This window comes from Protobothrops mucrosquamatus, unplaced genomic scaffold (genome assembly GCF_001527695.2).
Source record: "Protobothrops mucrosquamatus isolate PMUCROS unplaced genomic scaffold, P.Mucros_1.0 scaffold3145, whole genome shotgun sequence".
In the NCBI taxonomy this organism is placed as follows: Eukaryota; Metazoa; Chordata; class Lepidosauria; order Squamata; family Viperidae; genus Protobothrops; species Protobothrops mucrosquamatus.
The window spans coordinates 241993-264898 of NW_015389145.1; the positions used below are offsets into that span (position 1 = coordinate 241993).

Consider the following 22906-nt stretch of genomic DNA (forward strand, 5'->3'; position numbering starts at 1 on the left):
GCAAGTCCACCGGCGGGAAGGCGCCCCGCAAGCAGCTGGCCACCAAGGCGGCGCGGAAGAGCGCTCCGGCGACGGGCGGCGTGAAGAAGCCTCACCGCTACCGGCCCGGCACCGTGGCCCTGCGGGAGATCCGCCGCTACCAGAAGTCGACGGAGCTGCTGATCCGCAAGCTGCCCTTCCAGCGGCTGGTGCGCGAGATTGCGCAGGACTTCAAGACCGACCTCCGCTTCCAGAGCTCGGCCGTGATGGCGCTGCAGGAGGCGAGCGAGGCCTACCTCGTGGGGCTCTTCGAGGATACCAACCTGTGCGCCATCCACGCCAAGCGCGTCACCATCATGCCCAAAGACATCCAGCTGGCCCGACGCATCCGCGGGGAGCGGGCGTAAACAAAACAAAAGCGCCGCTGCGAGGAATTTCCCGCTCCGTTTTCAGAAACCCAAAGGCTCTTTTAAGAGCCACCAAATTACTCTACGGAAAGCGCTGATCACGCCGGCTGTATTTCCAATTACGGTCGATTTACACCTAGAAAACATCTGGGGGGAGACTTGAATTGGGAGCAGATTGCCAGTAATTTTAAATTCACTTAGCATTGGGATCTGCTGCCTTTATCCCCTTCAAATTAGGGATTGAAGCCATAATTTGATCTAGATTGAACTACAATAGATTTGGGCAGTCTATTTGTAATATGGCAGGGTGTTTGCAACCTTGGACAACTTTTAAGACTTGTGGACTTCAGCTCCCAGAATTCCTCAGGCAGCATGGCTACCAATATAAAATATAAATGTTAAAAATATATATAGATGGTAGAGGACAGGCAGGCCTGGAGAAACATTGTCCATGGGGTGGCGACTTTGCAACGAATAACATATATATGAGGCTTATAGGATGGTTCCCCCAAAGCTATTAAAATATTTTTGCCTACTGGGTGAGCATTAGGTGTGCTATTACTGGGATGCTTAGGCTTCCCCGTTAGCATGGCATCCCTGCCTCTTTTTTGAAAATCAGGAAACCACACAAGTTTTCCTTTTAGCCAAATTTAAAAAAAATAACACGAAAAAGCTGCCTTTTCACCAACTAAGAAACCGAATAGGCCTCATTCACTTGTACCTTCTAAGATAAAAAAAACCAGCTGGAAAGGAGGAATGTGACCCATAAATTGGCCACTTCTGGACTGTTATCTTAAATCAATAAACAACTTTTTCCCCCCAACTATCTTGTTTGATTCACTTGGACATTTTCCATGTTTCAGTGCCCTATAAAATGCTTGACTGTCCCTCTAAATGTTTTGATTTGTATCCCTTTATTTTTTTTATATAAATAACTCATTTCCTTGTTTTCCACTCATCTACCCTTAAATTTCGCTTTTGCTAAGTTTTAACTTTTACTTTTTTTTTGCTTTGCCTGAAATTATAAGTAGCTTTTGGACAATAGATTAAAATGGCGGCACACCACCTCCCTCCCCTTTCCAAACAACAGCCCTGCGAGGGAGTCAACTTAATTGTTTTGTTTTAGTGGAAAGCAGCACCTTTTAACATTTTTGTGGGTGGCTCTTAAAAGAGCCTTTGGGGTTGGTTTTTTTTTTTTTTTGCTTTTGCAAAAAGTAAGACTCGCTCACTTCTTCACGCCCTTCTTGGGCTTCGCCACTTTCGCTTTAGGGGTCTTGGGCTTCGCTTTGGGTTTCGCCGCCCTGGCTTTGGCGGGGCTTTTAGCCGCCTTTTTCGCTTTAGCCGCCGCCGCCGCTTTGGGCTTCTTGACGCCCTTGGGCGCTTTCTTGACCGCCTTTTTAGGGCTTTTCTTCGGCCCGGCGGCTCCCGGAGCCTTCCTCGCCTTTTTGGCGGGCTTCCTGGCCGGCTGCTGCTGCTGCTTCCTCTTGCGGACCGCCGCCGCCGCCGCCGCCGCCTTCACCTTGGGCTCGGCCTGCTTCTTGTTGAGCTTGAAGGAGCCTGAGGCGCCGGTGCCCTTGGTCTGCAGCAGCGTCCCCTTGGTCACCAGGCTCTTCAGGCCCAGTTTGATGCGGCTGTTGTTCCTCTCCACGTCGTAACCCGAGGCAGCCAGCGACTTCTTCAGCGCGGCCAACGAGATGCCGCCGCGCTCCTTGGACGCCGCCACCGCCTGCATCAGCAGCTCCGTCACGCTGGGGCCGCCCGGCTTCCGCTGCTGCACCTTCGCGGCGGCGGCGCCTGCCACTCTCTTCGCCTTCGAAACCGGAACCGCCGCCACGGGCGCAGCCGGCGCGACTTCTGCCATCCTGGAGACGAGCCACCCGCTTCCTCCGACACGGACCCTTCGAGTGCCCGTCAGCGCGGCGGGCGCTGGTATTTATAGGAGAGGAGCTGAGCGCTGATTGGTCCGTTGCCAGCCCGGCGCTTTGTTGGGTCCGACTCCGCTCCTGATGATGGAGATTTTGTGTTTCTGAAGGTGCATAAAAGAGTCGATTACTAAAAATCCCTCGGGCCGATCCCTTCCTTTCCCGGGGGGATCGAAGGGGAGGGTGTCTTCTTTCGGGATCCCGGCTTTCCTTGGCCGGAGCAGCGTAGAAATTGCGGGGAGAAAGCGAGGAGCGCAACATCTCCCGGCTTTTTCTGCCTTGACACGTGTACACTTGCGCCTTTGTTGGGAGATGCTGAAGGGGTCTCTCGGGAAAGGCGCGTGTAAGACCTCGGAAACGGCAGCCTGGGGGGTCTGCAGCTTGACCCGCCCGCCAGGCAAGGATTTCGGCTGATGATTTGCACCGCAATCGCTTCTTTAATCCAGCCAAGTAACACATCGAACGGTCTACACACCTGGGACGTGCGTTTGATGTGGGGGCTTGAAAACGACAAATGCAAAAAAAAAAAAAAAAAGTTGGGGAATTGGGTTATCATTAAATAGAGCCGGGATAAGTGAAGAGTGAAAAAAAAATTAGGGGAGGTGGTTTGGTTTTTAAGCTGTCTGCTTTATCCTTTTTTTCTGCAACTCGGTAACCTAGATTGTTGTTGTTAGTTGCGAAGTCGTGTCCGACCCATGGCGACCCCATGGACCACGTTCTTCCTGTCCTCTACCATTTTCCGGAGTCCATTGAAGCTCACGCCTCCTGCTTCCGGGACTCTATCCAGCCACCTCATTATTCTCTGTCGTCCCCTTCTTCTCTTGCCCTCCATCTTTCCCAGCATCAGGCTCTTCTCCAGTGAGTCCTTCCTTCTCATTAGGTGGCCCAAGGACTTGAGTTTCAACTTCAGGATCTGGCCTTCTAAAGAGCAGTCAGGGTTGATCTCCTCCAGGACTGACCGGTTGGATCGCCTTGCAGTCCAGGGGACTCACCGGAGTCTTCTCCAGCACCAGAGTTCAAAGGCCTCCATTCTTTGGCGCTCAGCCTTTCTTATGGTCCAACTTTCACATCCATACGTTGCAACTGGGAAAACCATGGCCTTGACTATCCGCACTTTTGTTGGCAGGGTGAGGAAGGGAAGGGAGAAAGAAAGAAAGGAAGGAAGGAAGGAAGGAAGGAAGGGAGAGAGAGAGAGAGAGAGAGAGAGAGAGAGAGAGAGAGAGAGAGAGAAAGAAAGAAAGAAAGAAAGAAAGAAAGAAAGAAAGAAAGAAAGAAAGAAAGAAAGAAAAACAGATTCAGAAGGGACCTTGGAGATCATCTAGTGGTCCAACCCCCTGCTCAGGCAGGAAACCCTATATACCATTTCAGACAAGTGGCTGTCCAGTCTCTTCTTAAAGACTTCCAGTGTGGGAGAAGGGAGGGAGGGAGGGAGGGGGAAGGAAGAAAGAGAAAGAAAGAGAGAGAGAGAGAGAGAGAGAATAACTGATTCGGAAGGGACTTTGGAGATCATCTAGACCAACCCCCTGCTCAGGCAGGAAACCCTATATACCATTTCAGACAAGTGGCTGTCCAGTCTCTTCTTAAAGACTTCCAGTGTGGGAGGAGGGAGGGAGGGGGAAGGAAGAAAGAGAAAGAAAGAGAGAGAGAGAGAGAGAGAGAGAGAGAGAGAGAGAGAGAGAGAGAGAATAACTGATTCGGAAGGGACCTTGGAGATCATCTAGTCCAACCCCCTGCTCAGGCAGGAAACCCCATATACCATTTCAGACAAATGGCTGCCCATTGTGGTCATAAATTGAGGAATAACTGTGTTCATTACCTTCCTAAAATCATTTGCCTTAGAATTTCTCCCTCATTATCCCTTCTGCTAATTCCTAAGGCAGAGGGTTTTCCTCTTTCTTAGTCAATTTTTGCCGCCATTTTAAGGTAGTTTGCACCTCACCCCTCCCTCCATTTTGCTTGTCAAACCTGGTTTTGAAAAGCCGATCTTCAGGTTCGTGGCACCAGTCGGCATAATACCAGCGGCAAAATTATTCAGATTCCTGCAATAGAACGCAAAATGGGCCCCTAACCATCACTTCTCTAGCATCACTGCAGATTAACCTGGTTGTTTTTAACTGAGATCAGGCATGGAGCACCATTCAAGTTTTCTGGGGATTTTCATTCTCCGATTCACTTAACAATTGTGGCGAAAAAGGTCCGTAAAATGGGGCAAAATTCACTGTCTTGCTCAGCAATGGAAACGGGCTCGCTTGTAAGTTGTAAGTCAAGGACTTGAGTAGGGGGTTGGACTAGAAGACCTCCGAGGTCCCTTCCAATTCTGTTATTCCGGAGATGCCTGAAGCAGACTAGGATGTAATAGAAGTGGCAGAGAATTAAATATTCTTGGATCCAACTGCTAGACCTTCAACATCCAGCTGCCTGTTTTTTCTCCCAAAACACGCCAGGGACACCGTGAGAAAAAAAAAATATCAAAAATGCCTTTATTTGGTGGCAGAATCAGATTCACAGAAATTGCGCCACAAATTCGATCGGTTCTTGCACATTCTCTCTCTCTCTCTCTCTCTCTCTCTCACACACACACACACACACACTCTCCGCAGCAGAGAAAGAAAGAGAACAAACTTTTGTGGTTTTATACAAAAATAAATAGTTGGACCAACAACTAGCAAAACAGTTTCGCCTCCCCACCTTTTGTACCCTGCTATCCGGGCTGACCCATGCCAGGAAGAATTTTTTTAAAAAATGGAAAATGTAGGTAGGGACACAGGAGATGGGTATTTCCCGATGTGACAACTCTGAAATGTACTATAGGGTTTCCTGAGCAGGGGGTTGGACTAGATGACCTCCCAAGGTCCCTTCCAACTTTATTATTATTATAACTCTGTGCAAAACATGGCTGCCTGAGATTTTTATTCCCTTTAACTAGAGGGGGGGGGGAAAGAGACATTTTCAACGGATGCAAAATTAAGATCTGAGGCCGCCGCAGGTAGCCCTTGACTTACAAAAGTTCATTTAGTGACCGTCGAAAAGCTACGACGGCATTGAAAAATGTCACGGCCATTTTTCAGAGTTGCCACCTTTGCAGCGTCCCCCATGGGTCACGTGATGAAAATTCAGACACAACGGGTTCATATTTATGACGGTCGCAGCGTTCCGGGGTGTGTGTGTCAATCTCCATTTGTGACCTTCGGACACACAGTCGATGGGGAATGCCAGATTCACTTAACAACCATGTGACTAATAATTGCAGTGATCAACTTAACAACTGTGGCGAGAAAGGTCGTAAAATGGGGCAAAACGCCCTGAACAAATGTCTCGCTTAACGACGGAAATGTTGGGGTCGTAAGACAAGAACTATATTTATTTTCCATGTTAATCCAAAAATGATGGGTAATTGTTTTCTCTTCCTAAATGAGAACTAGGATGAAAAAAAGGCCGGGAGGCTGATGAGAGTTAAAGAGAGAGCGAGGGTCCAAATCCTTTTAGCCAAAAGGATTTAGCTAAAATCCTTTTTAGCAAAAATTTCCAAGCATTTCTCTCTCTCTCTCTCTCTCTCTTCTAGAGAGTCAAAATTAAAATTAAATAATCAAAAATTTAAATTACACATGGTCCTCCATTTACGAACACGCCATTTCCATCGTTAAGTCAGCAAGGAGGGGGCGTTAAGCAGGTCCCCGAGTAAACTGACTTGGTTTTACAACTGTTGTTGTAAGGGATCCCGTGGCCGCTAAGCAAATCCAGCATATACGACAGGTGTTTTTACTGGAAAACAGCCAAGAGCATCATACATTGTGGCCAAGCTGCCTTTCAGAGTCCCTCCCTCCATCCTCGCTGCGAACGGCCGTTAAGCAAAGCCTACATGTTGGAGCTGTAAGTTATAATGTTATTTGGGGAAGGTTTGTCCAATCCTCAACCGGAATTGGGGAAATTAGATTGTATGTTTTGCAAGTGGTATTTGGAAAAAAAAAAAAAAAGTCATTAAAAGTTTGGGATTGTCAAATCCAGCCACTTCCACTTCATCATCCTCAACGGGACACCCACTCTCCTTTCAAGAATATATATATGTGTGTGTGTGTATAATAATAATAATAATAATAATAATAATAATAATAATAATAATAATAATAATAATAAATGATAAAATTAAACTGCTCTGGGACTTCAGAATTTAAACAGACAAGCACCTGCAACATAACACCCCGGACTTAACAATTGTCGATAAGAAAGACAAAAAAGTCTGGATAGTGGCAAAAGCAAGCAAGGGTAGTACCAATAGTAATAGACACCTTGGATGCAATCCCAAAACAACTGGAGCACCACTTGAACACCATCATCGGCATTGACAAATTCGCTATTAGTCAATTGCAAAAGGCGGCCTTACTAGGAATTGCTTCCATCCTGCGACGATATCTGTAATACCATCAAAAATCCACATCTGCCTATCCCAGGTCCTTGGGAAGGACTCGATAGGTAGACAAAATGCCAAATCCAGTCTGAACATCTGGCTGACTGTGTGATGATCCATAATATATATATATGTGTGTGTGTGTGTGTGTGTTTGGATTTTGAATATGGGAAAGATTTATATTATATATATATATATATAGAAGTGGAAGTGGCTGGATTTGACAACCCCAAACTTTATTATTTTCCCTTAGTGCAAAGAAAAAAATCAAGACCCACTGCCCTGAATTGTTCTAGGACGGCCAGATCCATGGGGGGGGGGGGGAAATATAGCAGGAAGAAAAAGTCCTTTCAAACAAAGCCAGAAATCCTTCCATAAATGATCCGAGATCCAGGGGTTTCTCTTCTCTGGACTTCTATCAGCTTTGCGGTCTCTTCCAGGAATCAAACACGAGCAAAACATCTCAAAGACAGTCACAACATACAGCGGGACGCACAGTATTTTGGTCCAATGATAGCCAGGGGTGACGATGTCTGAATCCACTGAGTTTTTAACACACCCACACAAGAATCCCTGCAGGGGGAGGAAGAGGTGGGTCCCTTAAAGGTCCTCCAGACCATGCTGAAGGACCTTACTATGGTGCTGCACAGCTGCTGGTATTGACCAGCCAAAGCAGAAGAGGTGGTCCCATTGATCTCCACGAAAGCCTTTTTCTACTTTGGAGGCTAGTCCTCAAGTTTGCCCAACTGCTTTGAATAGTTGAATAGAATAAGAGCTGGAAGGGGCCTTGGAGGTCTTCTAGTCCAGCCCCCTTGCTCAAGCAGGAGAAATTATACCATCTCAGGCAAGTGGCTGTCTAGCCTCTTCTCAAAAATCTCCAGTGATGGAGCGCCCACGATTTCTGGTGGCAAGGAGTTCCACTGGTTAATTGTCCTCACTGCTTTAAAAGGAACAAAAAGATTTGTCGTCTCAATGTTTGCGGGGGGGTTTTTTGCTTGGAAAAAGCCAGGCTAAAATATTTGCTCTCCATTGTTGTCCTTTTGAGAAAAGAAATTTCTTTTCTGGGGAGTGGGTGACCAGGCGCGGTCAAATCAGCGCCTCCTACGTCCTGGTTTTGCCACCACTGCAGTTCCAAACAGCGCAAGGGGAATTTACAAGAAGGAAAACCGTAGGGAAAAACACAGCCCAGAATCTCTCCCTCCAGATCCCAAGAAGCTAACCGAGGAATCTTCCCCCCAGGAAAAGATTTCTCTTTTGGCACGTTGAGTCCCCAGTTTGGAACATTGTTTTAAGAGAAAGATGGGAGTGGCCGGTGGATCTGAAAAAATCCCTCTTCCCCAGAGCCAGGAAAGTCAGGAAAAGTATTGGCAACAACAGGAAGCGTATGAGTGATGTACATCAACGGAGCAGAGAGGGGGGGTAATAAATTAGGGAAGTTGATTTGTTGGGTGAAGATAAACTCAATAGAGAATATTTGGTAGCTCAAGGTTGAAATGAGGGGCCCTTGGTGGTCTCCGAGTTGGTGTTTCCTTGCAGACGTTTCATGACCCTACTAGGGAACATCATCAGTGCTAGAAGGGGTCTGCAGAGAGGAAAAGGAGGACTGTGGGGTCCTGGGTGGTCTCTGAACTGGGTGGTTTCCTTGCAGACGTTTCATGACCCAACTAGGTAACATCATCAGTGCTAGAAGGGAGTGTGGGATTCGCTCTCCGTTTATATACAAGCTGTTTGCCACACTACCAACTCAGACAAACCATCACACACACAGCACACAAAAGCCCACCCAAGGAACCACCAAGAACACCACCCCCACCGACCCGGACACTTGCCCATAAACAGAAAGCAACCCCCCCCCGCTCCCTTCTAGCACTGATGACGTTCCCTAGTTGGGTCACGAGACGTTTGCCAGGAAACTACCCAGCTGAAGAAACCCCCCCCCAAGGACCCCCACGAAGAAAACCTCTTCCGGGGAATCTCAGGGCAGCTTCTCGGACCTCCAGCTAGGAAAGTTGTGGCAAAGGGGCAAAAAAAAGGGCCTGTGCCGACGTCTCGCTTTTGCAAGCCACCTCTTTTTTATTATTATTATTATCGCCATCGTTATTACTACGTTCGGCGCTGCCAGCCGGGACCCGGCTGCAGTTATCATTTTAAAAAAAACCACCCCAGTAAACCAGTGACAAATTGTCAAAAATAAATACATAAAAACCCGAAACACCCTCGCGCGCGCGCACGCCCCCCTTTCCCTAATGTCCTGGGTCCACACCCTCCTGAACGCCGCGAAGATCAAAGCGGCTGGTCCAGTTGGAGAGGAGGGTGTCAGCGAAGCGCAGGGGGCTATCCCTGGAGACCCGCCGGTCCGGAAGTTCTGATTAAACAAGGCAACACATGGGGTCCTTTCCACGCCAGCTGCCTCGGGGTCCGACTCCTGCCGCTCAGCAGCCTCCCCTCGCTCGAGCAACCTCCAAAAGGTGTGTACTAGTCCTTTCTTCAGGGCTTAGCTGGTCCCTTGCGCTTCTGTTTCTAATAGGTGCGGCTGGTCCCGACTCTCTCCGGCCTCCTCCTCCTCCATGGCCATTTCCAGAGGTGAGGAAGGCAGAGGGACCTGGGCCCCGGTGCCCTCCTCCATCGGCTCCAACATGCCGTTCAGGTCCATATCCTGGATCTCGACGTCGTAAAGGGGGGCGGCCTGGGAGGCAGCGTTACTCTCGCACTCGACACAAGCCTGGAGGAGAAGAGAAAGAGGGGAAGGAAGACAAGAGGTGGGTTAGCTTAGTGTGGGCTAATTGGGTTAGGGATAGAGCTAAGGTTAGAGTTAGGTTTAAGAGTTAAGGTTTAGGGCAGGGATCCCCAACCCCTCCGTCCATGGACCAGTACCGGGCCTCAGCATGCCAGCAACTGGTCCACACAACCGAAGCCTTATCCGTGGGATGCAGGCAGCACACAAAACAGGGCACCCTTCCAGTCCGCGGAAAAAACTCTCTCCACGGAACCGGTCCCTGGTGCCCAAAAGGTTGGGGACCTCTGCTTTAGGGCTAGGGCTAGGACTAGCTTTAAGGTTTAGGGTTAGGGTTAAGGCTAGGGTTAAGGTTAGTGTTAGCTTTAAGGCTTTAGGTTAAGGTTAAGGTTAGGTTTAAGATTAGGGTTAGGGTTAAGGTTAGGGTTAAGGTTTATGGTTAAGGTTAGGTTTATGGTTTAAGGTTAAGGTTAGGTTTAAGGGTTAAGGGTAAAGCTTAGGGTTAAGAATTAAGGTTTAAGAGTTAAAGTTTAAGGTTAAGGGTTAAGCTTAGGGTTACGGTTAGGGTTAAGGTTTTAGGGTTAAGGTTAAAGGTTAAGTTTAAGGTTACATTTAAGGTTTAAGGTTGGGGTTAGGTAGCCGATATTCTACGGGTGGTCCTCAAATTACAACCCTTCATTTAGTGGCCCTGAAAAAAGTGACATCTGGTCGTTTTTCACACTTACGACCATTGCACCATCCCCGTGGTCAGGTGATCAAAATCCAGACGCTTGGCAACTGGCCTGTACTTACGACGGTCACAGCGTCCCCCGGGGTCACGCGATTCCCCTTTTGCGACCCTCCCACAAAGTCAAGGGGGGGCGGATTCACTTAATGACCGAGTTACTAACTTAACAACTGCAGGGATTCCCTTAACAACGGTGGCAAGGAACGCCGTAAAACGGGGGGGAGGGGGGGCAAAATTCATTAAATAACTGGTCTCGCTTAGCCACAGAAACGGCCTCAACTGCCTGCGATCGTAAGCTGAGGACTCCCTGTATGTGTCTAGAGAGCCGTGGTTCCCTTGCTTCAGGTCAATAAATCGACCAAGGGCCAACGACAACCAAAAAACGAGCGTAAATTAACACTTGTGTGCTAAACGACAAGCAGGGCTGATTCCCCACAATATAAAAAAGATGTTGAGACTCTGGAAAGAGCGCAGAGAAGAGCAACAAAGATGATTAACGGCCTAGAAGGGCTAAAACATACGAAGAACGGCTGCAGGAATTGGGTATGTCTAATTTAACGAGGAGAAGGACGAGGGGGGAGGAGAGACACGATAACATCTTCCAATATTTGGGAGGCTGTCCCAAAGAAGAGGGGGGGGGCACATATCCTCCAAAGCACCCGAAGAAGGCAGGACAAGAAGCAACAGATGGAAACCAGTCAAGGAGAGAAGCAACCAGGAATTAAGGAGAAATTATCCTGACAGCGAGGACATGACCAGTGGAACTGCTTGCCTCCAGAAGTTGTGGGTGCTCCGTCGCTGGAGGTTTTCAAGAAGAGACTGGACAGCCATTTGTCTGAAATGGTATAAGGTCTCCTGTTCAAGCAGAAGGTTGGACTAGAAGACCTCCAAGGTCCCTTTCAACTCTTGTTAATTCCAGTGCCCCCTCGTTGCTCCCCTCATCCCTCCCCTCACCCGGACGCTGCCGGTTGCCTCCTCACCGTGACATTGATGGCTTTGGGCAGGACCCCTTTCTGGACCCAGGAGTGGACATCCGCCAGCTCCTTCTTCTGCTCTTCCGTGAACCTCGGCTGTTGCTTCTGCAGCTGCTTCAGCTTCTCCCGATCTTCCCGCAGGACAGTCTCCGTGTCCCTGTGGAGGAGACACCGGCGGGCAAGACGGTCAGAAATGCCACAGGACTTCCCTAAGAGCCAGAAGTGACCCCCCCGTCCCCCAGACTTCAACCAAAATTAAAGCAAGCAAAAAGCCCCCTCCCTAATTCCAGCGTCCCCCGTTAACGATAACCGGAAAAGAAGCTCCCGTTTTCTTCTCTCTCGACGAATCCAAAAATCTGGATCCCGGGAGGACCGAGCGAAAATGAGAAGCGGGCCGTGGGAAGCGGCTCACCTGGCAGGGAGCTGATACGACATCATGACCTTGTCGTCGGTGTTCGCCATCAGCAGCCAGATGGGATCCTCCTCCTGCATAAACTACTTCACGAGCAACAGGAGGTGGAGCCTAGCGAAGAACCGGGCATTTAGCAAGAGCCTGCTCAGCTACGACGGTTTCATAAACGACCACAACGATGAGAACGACGAACGACGTCCTTTCCCCTTCCCTTCGCCCAACCTATGTCCTTTTTAAGAGGGGCATGGTACTTGGCCCCCCCCCCCCCCGAAAGGCACCCGGCAAGCGAGAAATTGCTGGTGAAAATCTCCCGAGAGCAGGACTTCCGGTTCCGAAACGGAGCCCCGGCTGACAGCGAAGCGACGACCACCCGCCCAGATCCTCCCACGCGACCTGGTTCCTGGACTTACTGGTTCCGCTGGCAGAGGTGCTCTCCCCGTTGGATCCTGAGCCCATGGAGCCCGAGGCGGCTGATTCGGTGCCCGAATGAGAATCTTCTTGCAGGAGGAGATCCAGTAGGTCACTGGAGCCGGACAAAGCGTCGTTGTTGGAAGAATCATGAGCTTCCACCTGGAAGAGGATGATGGCCCAGGTTAGGAGCAGGAACGAGTGTCCCCCCTCCAAGACCAGGCTCCTCTTTGGCAAACCCCGGAGTCACCCCTGTTCCTACGGCCGCTGTTCCCTCCTTGCCACCCTCAGCCCAACCTCGATCTCCTCGTCCAGCTCACATCGGAACGAAAACTAAAACTTTTCCAGTTAAGAATCTCACAAGGTTAAGCCCTGGATTGGAAGAAGCGACTTTTTCTTTAATCGTTTATGGTGGACATGTGATAAAAGCACAGAAACATTGGAGTAGGATTCGTATTTTAATGCAGAAAATCCTTAACGTGAATATGTAAGATTAAACCAGAAGCTTTCCTTCTGGGTCTGAGGAATTCTGGGAGTTGAAGCCCACAAGTCATAAAGTAGCCAAGGTTGGGGGACTCCTGCTCTATGCCCCAAAACGGAAGGATGTTTGCGATTCCCCCCATAAACGGATGGCTACAAAAAATGAGTGAATTAGCCGAGATGGATAAATAGACCGTTTTGATGAAAGAAAAGAATATTAAGTACTCTTGTTTCTACTTGGAAACCGCTTAGGGATTTTGTGCTTGAGGCGGAAAAAAAAGGATCTTTTGGATTTTGGCTTTTAGATTGATTTGTTGATATAGAAATGGCTAGTTCATACTACTATAGAAATGTAAAAAACTGAAGATCAATGTTAATGTAATGCCTTATTTTACTGCAACACAGCCTTTTTTCTTCTTTCCCTTCCCTTTCCCCTACCTTTGTTCCTTATTATTCGCTTTTGTATCTTTCTATTTTATGCTACAAGTGACTAAAAATTATAAAACAGAAAGGTGGAAGTCCCGGATTGGGATCGTACAGCTTCCAGAATGAATCTAGAACCGACTCGTTGCTAGGAACGGAGGCATCTCGGGGGCCGAAGGAGGAAGGACAGGCCATCCCACGGTCCGCGATGACCGCCTTCCCGCGGGATCCGAGATCTGACTCGTTCCCAGGAAGAGGACTCCGCTCGGACGGACTGAGAACACTTTAGCCCTGGCGCCGCTCACCATGCAGGTATCTTTCGGAGGGCCGAGTTCGTTCACCACGCCCTGTCCGCCGGCCACGCCAGCCCAGTCTGCGGAGGTGCCGGCTGGTCCCACGTGACTGCTCGCGCTAGCTTCTTGCCAGTCGCCCGGCTTGGGTAGCTCTTCCATCTGGAGCAGGTTCAGCTGCAACGGGGAGCTGCAGCGCGACTCGAAGAGTGGGGATTCGGCCCGCTCGGGCTGGCTCATCGAGTGCGGGGTGGAGGAGCGGGCTTCGGGCCCGGGGGCTAGCATGCTGCCCGGCTGTGGCGGTCCGAAGGGGAAAAGGGGTCCGCCGGGAAAGTACGTCTGGGGAAGGGGGCTGTTGATCTGGGGGAAGACGTAATTGGGCAGGACTAGGGCCACCATAGGGGTGGCGAGGGGGGCGGGGAACTGAAGGGCTGGCAAAAGGGTCTGCGAAGGCTCGGCGGCTGGGGGCACCGTGGGGCGAGGAGAAAAGACGGGGATCGGGTAAGTGGGCATGACGGCCGGGTAGGACATGTTTGGGAGGGTGGGCGGGGAAGGGCCCGAGGGTGCCCAAGAGGGGGCAGCTGGGGGACAGGATATCTGGGGGGGCGACCCAGCTGAGGTCTGGGGAGAGCTGGAGCTGTCTGAGGATTTGTTCTGCCGGATGCGCTTGGCCCTGGACTTCCGGCCGCGCCTCGGCCCACGAGGTCCATGGCGCAGACCTCTGGATCCTGCGGAAGCGAAAGGGAAGAAGGTGAGAAGGAGGAGGAGGAGGAGGGAGGAAGGGCAGGAAGGAGCAGGAAAGAGGCAGCAGGAGGGAGAAGGAAGAGGAAAAAAGAGGAAGGGAGGGATAAGAAGGAGGAGGAAGGAGACGAAGGCGGAGGGAAGAGGAAGGAAGGAGAAGGAAGAGGAAGACGGAGGGAAGGAGAGGAAAAACAGGAAGGAAAGAATAAGGAGGAGGGAAGAGAAAGAGGAAGGAGGAACAGGGAAGAGGAGGAGAGAACTACAGAAGGAGGAGGATTGTGGGGTCCTGGGTGCTCTCTGAGCTTGGTTGTTTTCTTGCAGACCTTTCATGACCCAACTAGGGAACATCATCAGTGCTAGAAGGGAGGGGGGCTTATGGAGAGGAGGAGGAGGAGAATGAGAACTATGGGGTCCTTGGTGGTCCCTGATCTTCGTTGTTTTCTTGCAGACGTTTCATGACCCAACTACTTAACACCATCAGTGCTAGAAGGGGGTGTGGGAGGAGGAGGACGACTGTGGGGTCCTTGATGCTCTCTGAGCTTGGTTGTTTTCTTGCAGACGTTTTGTTACCCAAATAGGGGACATCATCAGTGCAAGAATGGAGGGGGATAAGCGAGGAGGAGGAGGAGGAGGAGGAGGAGGAGGACGACGACGACGACTGTGGGGGTCCTTGGTGGACCCTGAGCTGGGTGGTTTTCTTGCAGACGTTTCGTGACCCAACTAGGGAACCTGCTCAGTGGCAGAAGGGCTGGGGGGGGCAGAAAGAAGGAAGGAAGGAAGGTAGCAAAGGGGGGGGAAGAGCGAAAAGGAGGAGAGGAGGGCTCCACCCTACTCCCGACCCCGTGTCTCCCCCTCCTCCAGGATCACCTCGCTCCTCCTGGCCCCGGGGCCGATGCAGCTCCTGCCAGCTGGGCCTGGAGGGGGAGTTGAAGACGCGCAACTGGCTGAGGTCCTTGAAACGGGTGAGGAAGGCGTGCTCCTCCTTCTGCGTGTGGACGGACAAGACCTCCTTGGTCAGGCCCACCCGGCGGTACTGCTGCTCGCGGTCGGGGGTCAGACCGGGCGGAGGGACGGGCGGGGTGGCGCTGGGCACCGTCTCCTCCATCATGACAATATCTGGGGAGGGGGCAAAGTGGGGGGCCAGGAGGAAGAGGAGGAAACAGGGGAAAGAAAAGAGGTCAGCCCTTCCACGGCTTTCCTTGAAATACACCATCCTCCATGTTTTACACGCCTGGGCCTTCCTCTTAAGTAAGCTGGTCCTTGACTTACGACCACAATATCATTATCATAATAATAATGAGGAGGAGGAGGAGAAGAAATGAAGAAGGAAAAGGAGGAGCAGCAGGAGGAGGAGAAGAAGAAGAAGAAGAAGAAGAAGAAGAAGAAGAAGAAGAAGAAGAAGAAGAAGAAGAAGAAGAAGAAGAAGAAGAAGAAGAAGAAGAAGAAGAAGAAGAAGAAGAAGAGGAGGAAGAAGAAGAAGAAGAAGAAGAAGAAGAAGAAGAAGAAGAAGAAGAAGAAGAAGAAGAAGAAGAAGAAGAAGAAGAAGAAGAANGGAGGACGTATTTGATGAAGTGCTCGTTGTCCTCCACCTCGGATCGCTTCTTGGCCCGTAAATCGTTCTCGGACGAGTCGATGCTGCCAAAGTATTTGCTGGTGTTGCTACTCTTGCTGCTTGCTGCAGGAAAGGGGAAGGGAAGCGGGTTGGATACAGGAAAAATTCTCCCCGTACCATGAACCGGGGGGGGGGGGGGAAGGCACCCGGCAAGTGAGAAATTGCTGGTGAAAATCTCTCGAGAGCAGGACTTCCGGTTCCGAAACGGAGCCCCGGCTGACGGCGAAGCGCCGGCCGCTCACCCAGATCCTCCCACGCGACCTGGTTCCTGGACTTACTGGTTCCGCTGGCAGAGGTGCTCTCCCCGTTGGATCCCGAGCCCATGGAGCCCGAGGCGGCTGATTCGGTGCCCGAATGAGAATCTTCTTGCAGGAGGAGATCCAGTAGGTCACTGGAGCCGGACAAAGCGTCGTTGTTGGAAGAATCATGAGCTTCCACCTGGAAGTGGATGATGGCCAGGTTAGGAGCAGGTACGAGTGTCCCCCCTCCAAGGCCAGGCTCTTCTCTGGCAAACCCCGGAGTCACCCGTTCCTACGGCCGCTGTTCCCTCCTTGCCACCCTCAGCACAACCTCGATCTCCTCGTCCAGCTCACATCGGAGCGAAAACTAAACCTTTTCCAGTTAAGAATCTCATAAGGTTAAGTCCTGGATTGGAAGAAGCGACTTTTTCTTTAATCGTTTATGGTGGACATGTGATAAACCACAGAAATATTGGAGTAGGATTCGTATTTTAATGCAGAAAATCCTTAACGTGAATATGTAGATTAAACCAGAAGCTTTCCTTCTGGGTCTAATGGGAAAAGACTGAGGAATTCTGGGAGTTGAAGCCCACAAGTCATAAAGTAGCCAAGGTTGGGGGACTCCTGCTCTATGCCCCAAAATGGAAGGATGTTTGCGATTCCCCCCCATAAATGGATGGCTACAAAAAATGAGCGAATTAGCCGAGATGGCTAAATCGACCGTTTTGATGAAAAAAAAAAAAGAATATTAAGTACTCTTGTTTCTACTTGGAAACCGCTTAGGGATTTTGTGCTTGAGGCGAAAAAAAAAGGATCTTTTGGATTTTGGCTTTTAGATTGATTTGTTGATATAGAAATGGCTAGTTCATACTACTATAGAAATGTAAAAAGCTGAAGATCAATGTTAATGTAATGCCTTATTTTACTGCAACACAGCCTTTTTTCTTCTTTCCCTTCCCTTTCCCCTACCTTTGTTCCTTATTATTCGCTTTTGTATCTTTCCATTTTATGCTACAAGTGACTAAAAATTATAAAACAGAAAGGTGGAAGTCCCGGATTGGGATCGTACAGCTTCCAGAATGAATCTAGAACCGACTCGTTGCTAGGAACGGAGGCATCTCGGGGGCCGAAGGAGGAAGGACAGGCCATCCCGCGGTCCGCGATGACCGCCTTCCCGCGGGATCCGAGATCTGACTCGTTCCCAGGAAGAGGACTCCGCTCGGACGGACTGAGAACACTTTAGCCCTGGCGCCGCTCACCATGCAGGTATCTTTCGGAGGGCCGAGTTCGTTCACCACGCCCTGCCCGCTGGCCACTCCAGCCCAGTCTGCAGAGGTGCCGGCTGGTCCCGCGTGACTGCTCGCGCTAGCTTCTTGCCGGTCGCCCGGCTTGGGTAGCTCTTCCATCTGGAGCAGGTTCAGCTGCAACGGGGAGCTGCAGCGCGATTCGAAGAGTGGGGATTCGGCCCGCTCGGGCTGGCTCATCGAGTGCGGGGTGGAAGAGCGGGCTTCGGGCCCGGGGGCTAGCATGCTGCCCGGCTGTGGCGGTCCGAAGGGGAAAAGGGGTCCGCCGGGAAAGTACGTCTGGGGAAGGGGGCTGTTGATCTGGGGGAAGACGTAATTGGGCAGGACTAGGGCCACCATAGGGGTGGCGAGGGGGGCGGGGAACTGAAGGGCTGGCAAAAGGGTCTGCGAAGGCTCGGCGCCTGGGGGCACCGTGGGGCGAGGGGAAAAGACGGGGATCGGGTAAGTGGGCATGACGGCCGGGTAGGACATGTTTGGGAGGGTGGGCGGGGAAGGGCCCGAGGGTGCCCAAGAGGGGGCAGCTGGGGGACAGGATATCTGGGGGGGCGACCCAGCTGAGGTCTGGGGAGAGCTGGAGCTGTCTGAGGATTTGTTCTGCCGGATGCGCTTGGCCCTGGACTTCCGGCCGCGCCTCGGCCCGCGAGGTCCATGGCGCAGACCTCTGGATCCTGCGGAAGCGAAAGGGAAGAAGGTGAGAAGGAGGAGGAGGGAGGAAGGGCAGGAAGGAGCAGGAAAGAGGCAGCAGGAGGGAGAAGGAAGAGGAAAAAAGAGGAAGGGAGGGATAAGAAGGAGGAGGAAGGAGACGAAGGCGGAGGGAAGAGGAAGGAAGGAAGAAGGAAGAGGAAGACGGAGGGAAGGAGAGGAAAAACAGGAAGGAAAGAATAAGGAGGGAAGAGAAAGAGGAAGGAGGAAGAGGGAAGAGGAGAGAAGGACAGAAGGAGGAGGACTGTGGGGTCCTTGGTGGTCCCTGAGCTTGGTTGTTTTCTTGCAGACGTTTCATGACCCAACTAGGGAACATCATCAGTGCTAGAAGGGAGGGGGGGGGGGGGGAGGAGGAGGAAAAGGAGGAGGAGGAGGACTGTGGGGTCCTTGGTGCTCTGAGCTTGGTTGTTTTCTTGCAGATGTTTCATGACCCAACTAGTTAACACCATCAATGCTAGAAGGGGGTGAGGGAGGAGGAGGAGGAGGACGACGACTGTGGGGTCCTTGGTGCTGTCTGGGCTTGGCAGTTTTCTTGCAGACGTTTCATGACCCAGTTAGGGGACGTCATCAGTGCAAGAATGGAGGGGATAAGCAGAGAGGAGGAGGAGGAGGAGGAGGAGGAGGAGGAGGAGGAGGAGGAGGAGGACGACGACTGTGGGGTCCTTGATACTCTCTTGAGCTTGGTTGTTTTCTTGCAGATGTTTCGTGACCCAACTAAGGGACGTCATCAGTGCAAGAATGGAGGGGGATAAGCAGAGAGGAGGAGGAGGAGGAGGAGGAGGAGGAGGAGGGGGATAAGCAGAGAGGAGGAGGAGGAGGAGAACTGTGAGAGTCCTTGGTGGTCCCTGAGCTGGGTAGTTTTCTTGCAGACGTTTCGTGACCCAACTAGGGAACCTACTCAGTGGCAGAAGGGCTGGGGGGCAGAAAGAAGGAAGGAAGGAAGGAAGGAAGGAAGGAAGGAAGGAAGGAAGGAAGGAAGGAAGGAGGAAGCAAAGGGGAGGGGAAGAGCGAAAAGGAGAGGAGGGCTCCACCCTACTCCCGACCCCGTGTCTCCCCCTCCTCCAGGATCACCTCGCTCCTCCTGGCCCCGGGGCCGATGCAGCTCCTGCCAGCTGGGCCTGGAGGGGGAGTTGAAGACGCGCAACTGGCTGAGGTCCTTGAAACGGGTGAGGAAGGCGTGCTCCTCCTTCTGCGTGTGGACGGACAAGACCTCCTTGGTCAGGCCCACCCGGCGGTACTGCTGCTCGCGGTCGGGGGTCAGACCGGGCGGAGGGACGGGCGGGGTGGCGCTGGGCGCCGTCTCCTCCATCATGACAATATCTGGGGAGGGGGCAAAGTGGGGGGCCAGGAGGAAGAGGAGGAAACAGGGGAAAGAAAAGAGGTCAGCCCTTCCATGGCTTTCCTTGAAATACACCATCCTCCATGTTTTACACGCTTGGGCCTTCCTCTTAAGTAAGCTGGTCCTTGACTTACGACCACAACATCATTATCATAATAATAATGAGGAGGAGGAGGAGGAGCAGGAGGAGAAGAAATGAAGGAGGAGAAGTAGGAGGAGAAGTAGGAGCAGAAGAAGAAGAAGAAGAAGAAGAAGAAGAAGAAGAAGAAGAAGAAGAAGAAGAAGAAGAAGAAGAAGAAGAAGAAGAAGAAGAAGAAGAAGAAGAAGAAGAAGAAGAAGAAGAAGAAGAAGAAAGAAGAAGAAGAAAAAAAAAAAGAAGAAGAAGAAGAAGAAGAAATAGTAGCAGTAGTCGTAGTAGTTGGAAGAGACATTAGAGGTCATCTAGTCCAACCCCCTGCTCAGGCAGGAAACCCTAGACCATTTCAGACAAAGGGCTGTCCAGTCTCTTCTTTAAAAACGTTGAGCGCAAAATCTTCGGTTGGAACGGTCGTTAAGCGAGTCTTGCCCCGTTTTTACGGCCTTTCTCGCCGGGAGTCGTTCAAGCCAACCACCGTGATTCTTCAATTCGTAACAACGGTTGTGTGAAGCAAATCTGGCTTTCTCTCTTGGCTTCGCTGGTCAGACGGTCGGCCAAAAGGGGACGCTGCAACCGTCGTAAACGGGAGTCGGCTGCCGAGCGTCTGAATTTTGATCGACGGTCGCTAAGGGTGAAAAACGGGCCCCAGGTCACTTCTCCCCCCCCTCCCATGCCATTGTCTCACTTCGAACGGTGCCCCCCTTCGAAATTTCTTGGGATTTTAAAAAACGGGCATGTTGTTTGCCTTTGGCTCCCGATGTCTGCGCGGACTTTCTTTGCGGGTCTTCCAACGAAGGAGTGTGTTTAAAAAAAGTAGTCCTCGATTTGTAAGGGCTCGCTTAGTGATCGTTTGAAGTTGTGACAGAGCCCCCCCCCCTCAAAAAAAAAAGTTCCTTGTGACACTGCCTGGAGTGTCTTTTCCTGCCTGAGCAGGGGGTTGGACTAGATGACCTGTAAGGTCCCTTCCAACTACTACTCCTTCTCCCTCTTTATCATCATCATCATCATTACTATTATCAACTCTGAACTTCCAAAAGCCACATCCCCCTCCCATGACTGGAGGCTCACCAATACGTTCATTTTTGCTCGCTTAACGACATTACAAAAAAACGGTCGTAAAATGAGGCCGTCTTAAAAGTCGCCAAGGTTGACAAACACCAAATTAGATAGGATCAATAGAACGTCTCTCTATTTATCTATCTATCTATCTATCTATCTATCTATCTATCTATCTATCTAATGTCTATCTATCTATTTATCTGTCTATCTGTCTGTCTATTATCTATCTATCTATCTATCATCATCTATATCTATCATTATCTATTTCATTTATATCTATCTATCTATCTATCTATCTATCCATCCATCTCTATATCTCTCTATATATTTATATCAATCTATATATCTATCTCTATCTGTCTATATCTATATCTATACAATATACATACACACACACACACACACACACACACACACACATATATATATTACATACACACGTAGCCAATGAGTCCAGGTGGCTTATGGCAATAAAAGCATATATATGTATATATTATATATATACATACACATACACATATATATAAAATTAATAAAGCTGCTGAACTCCGGGATACAAAAGAGCCTTTTTAATTACTGAGCTTTCATCAACCTCCTGTTGACATCATCAAAGTAAGGGCTAAAGGCTAAAAGTTGACAAAAGCTCAGTTAATTAAAAAGGCTCTTTTTTCAGTAGCCTTATTAGTTTTCTAAACGTTTACACCTAGGATTCAAGTATTTAAAATTGTATGCATGTATGTATGTAGAGAAAAGTAGCCGAACACCGGGATAAAATATAAAAACAACTGTTTAATAAACTAACAACTGTTTGATAAACGTCGGCAACCGAACCTCCGGCATTCCACTCTGACGACGTCAGCAGTTAGCCGCCAAAAGCTAAGTTTATCAAACAGTTGTTAGTTTATTAAACAGTGGTTTTTATATTTATCCCGGTGTTCGACTACTTTTCTCAACATAAATATACCCGGGATTCGCATTTTTAGTATAATTTTAGAGACTATACACACACACACACACACACACATACATACACAAACACACATATATACATATATATATATAATTTTAATGCCGTAAGCCACCTGGAGTCATTGGCTACGTGATGAGCAGGAAATAAAATGCCAGAAATAAATAAATGGCCAAGCCATCCAGTTGCGATGAGTCCCCAAAGGCAAATAGAGTGTGTGTGTGTGGGGGGGAGGGTTTGCAGGTAAGGGACCCCCCCCATGAACAACTGGGACCGTGGCGATGGGCCAAATGACTGGCTGCACTTAATTCTCTCCAGTTATTGGTTTTCCTTGTTTTTGATTTGTCCTTTTTTTGGATTTTACTCCATGGTACGGTTTTTGATTGGCTGCTACTGGCGGGAACGGAGCTGTAGTCCTTGACGTACGACCACAACGGAGCCCCCAAAATTGATGTCGCTAAGCGAGACATGGGTCGAGTTGGGTTTTGCCCCGTTTATACGACCTTCCCTCACCGTTTTGTTTAAGTGAATCACTGCCAACAGCGGTCGTTAAAGTTAGCCACACGGCCATTAAGGGACTTTGCTGGTCCCCCCCGGGGACACTACGACCGTCGTAAATGTGAGTCGCTTGTCCAGCGTCCAAATGTAAATCGGGTGACCAGGGGGAGGCCGCCAACGGTCATTAAGTGTGAAAAATGGTCCTTTTTTTCAGTGCTGTTGTAACTTCAATCACGAAGCGAACGGTTGTTAAGTCAAGGACTAACTGCACAAACTTAGCAACGGCAGCGATTCAGCATAACGACTGTGGCAAGAAAAGTCGTAAAACGGGACAAAGCTCGCTTCACTCTCTCCTGCTTGGCAACGGAAAGGTTGGGGCTGAATTGTGCTCCTAAATCAAGGACTATTGGTCTGAAATGGCCTACAGGGTCTCCGGCCTGAGCAGGGGGTTGGACTAGAAGACCTCCAAGGTCCCTTCCAGCTCTGTGATTTGATTCTATTGTATTGTATTGTATTCTATTCTTATTATTCTATTCTATTCTTATTATTCCATTCTGTTTTATTATTATTCCATTCTATTATTCTACTCTATTCTATTATTATTATTCTATTCTATTATTATTATTCTATTCTATTATTATTCCATTCTATTATTATTCTATTTTATTATTATTATTCTATTTTGTTCTATTATTATTATTCCATTTTATTATTATTCTACTTTACTTTATTCTATTATTATTATTCTATTCTGTTCTTATTATTCTGTTCTATTATTATTCTATTCTGTTCTATTCTTATTATTCCATTCTGTTCTATTATTATTATTCTATTCTGTTTTGTTCTATTATTCCATTCTGTTCTATTATTATTATTCTATTCTGTTATTATTATTCCATTCTATTATTATTCTATTTTATTATTATTATTCTATTCTATTATTCTACTCTATTCTATTATTATTATATTCTATTATTATTCTATTGTTCTATTATTATTCTATTCTGTTCTATTATTATTCTATTCTGTTCTATTGTTATTATTCCATTCTGTTCTATTATTTTATTGTTTTATTATTATTATTCCATTCTATTATTCTACTCTATTCTATTATTATTCTATTCTGTTCTATTATTATTCTATTCTGT

The 22906-nt window shown here is 49.2% G+C and overlaps 3 protein-coding genes across 4 annotated transcripts in view; 1 reads left to right on the top strand and 2 right to left on the bottom strand.

Moving 5' to 3' along the window:
* LOC107297086 (histone H3-like) overlaps positions 1 to 386 on the top strand; it is a 92444-nt gene extending 92058 nt beyond the window's left edge. Inside the window, exon 4 of one of the 2 annotated variants that reach the window (XM_015826444.1) lies at positions 21 to 386. In XM_015826444.1, coding sequence (XP_015681930.1) covers positions 21 to 386 — 366 coding nt within the window. The remainder of the gene's footprint in view (positions 1 to 20) is intronic. The other variant, XM_015826445.1, reaches the window with a different exon arrangement.
* A 1225-nt stretch (positions 387 to 1611) lies between these two features.
* LOC107297098 (histone H1.4-like) lies at positions 1612 to 2247 on the bottom strand. The gene has a single exon (XM_015826456.1). The coding sequence runs from the start codon at positions 2245 to 2247 to the stop codon at positions 1612 to 1614; it is 636 nt and encodes a 211-aa protein (XP_015681942.1).
* A 6545-nt stretch (positions 2248 to 8792) lies between these two features.
* PER1 (period circadian regulator 1) overlaps positions 8793 to 22906 on the bottom strand; it is a 29714-nt gene continuing 15600 nt past the window's right edge. Inside the window, exons 14-20 of the mRNA XM_015826457.1 lie at positions 18831 to 19079; positions 17013 to 17725; positions 15793 to 15952; positions 15462 to 15577; positions 11561 to 11643; positions 11155 to 11305; positions 8793 to 9435 (exon numbers count right to left, since the gene is read on the bottom strand). Coding sequence (XP_015681943.1) covers positions 9208 to 9435; positions 11155 to 11305; positions 11561 to 11643; positions 15462 to 15577; positions 15793 to 15952; positions 17013 to 17725; positions 18831 to 19079 — 1700 coding nt within the window. The 3' untranslated portion in view covers positions 8793 to 9207. The remainder of the gene's footprint in view (positions 9436 to 11154; positions 11306 to 11560; positions 11644 to 15461; positions 15578 to 15792; positions 15953 to 17012; positions 17726 to 18830; positions 19080 to 22906) is intronic.

What these genes read in the sequence shown, in the direction of transcription:
- LOC107297098 (XM_015826456.1), bottom strand. Translation starts at nt 2,247, where the DNA reads ATGGCAGAAGTCGCGCCGGCTGCGCCCGTGGCGGCGGTTCCGGTTTCG.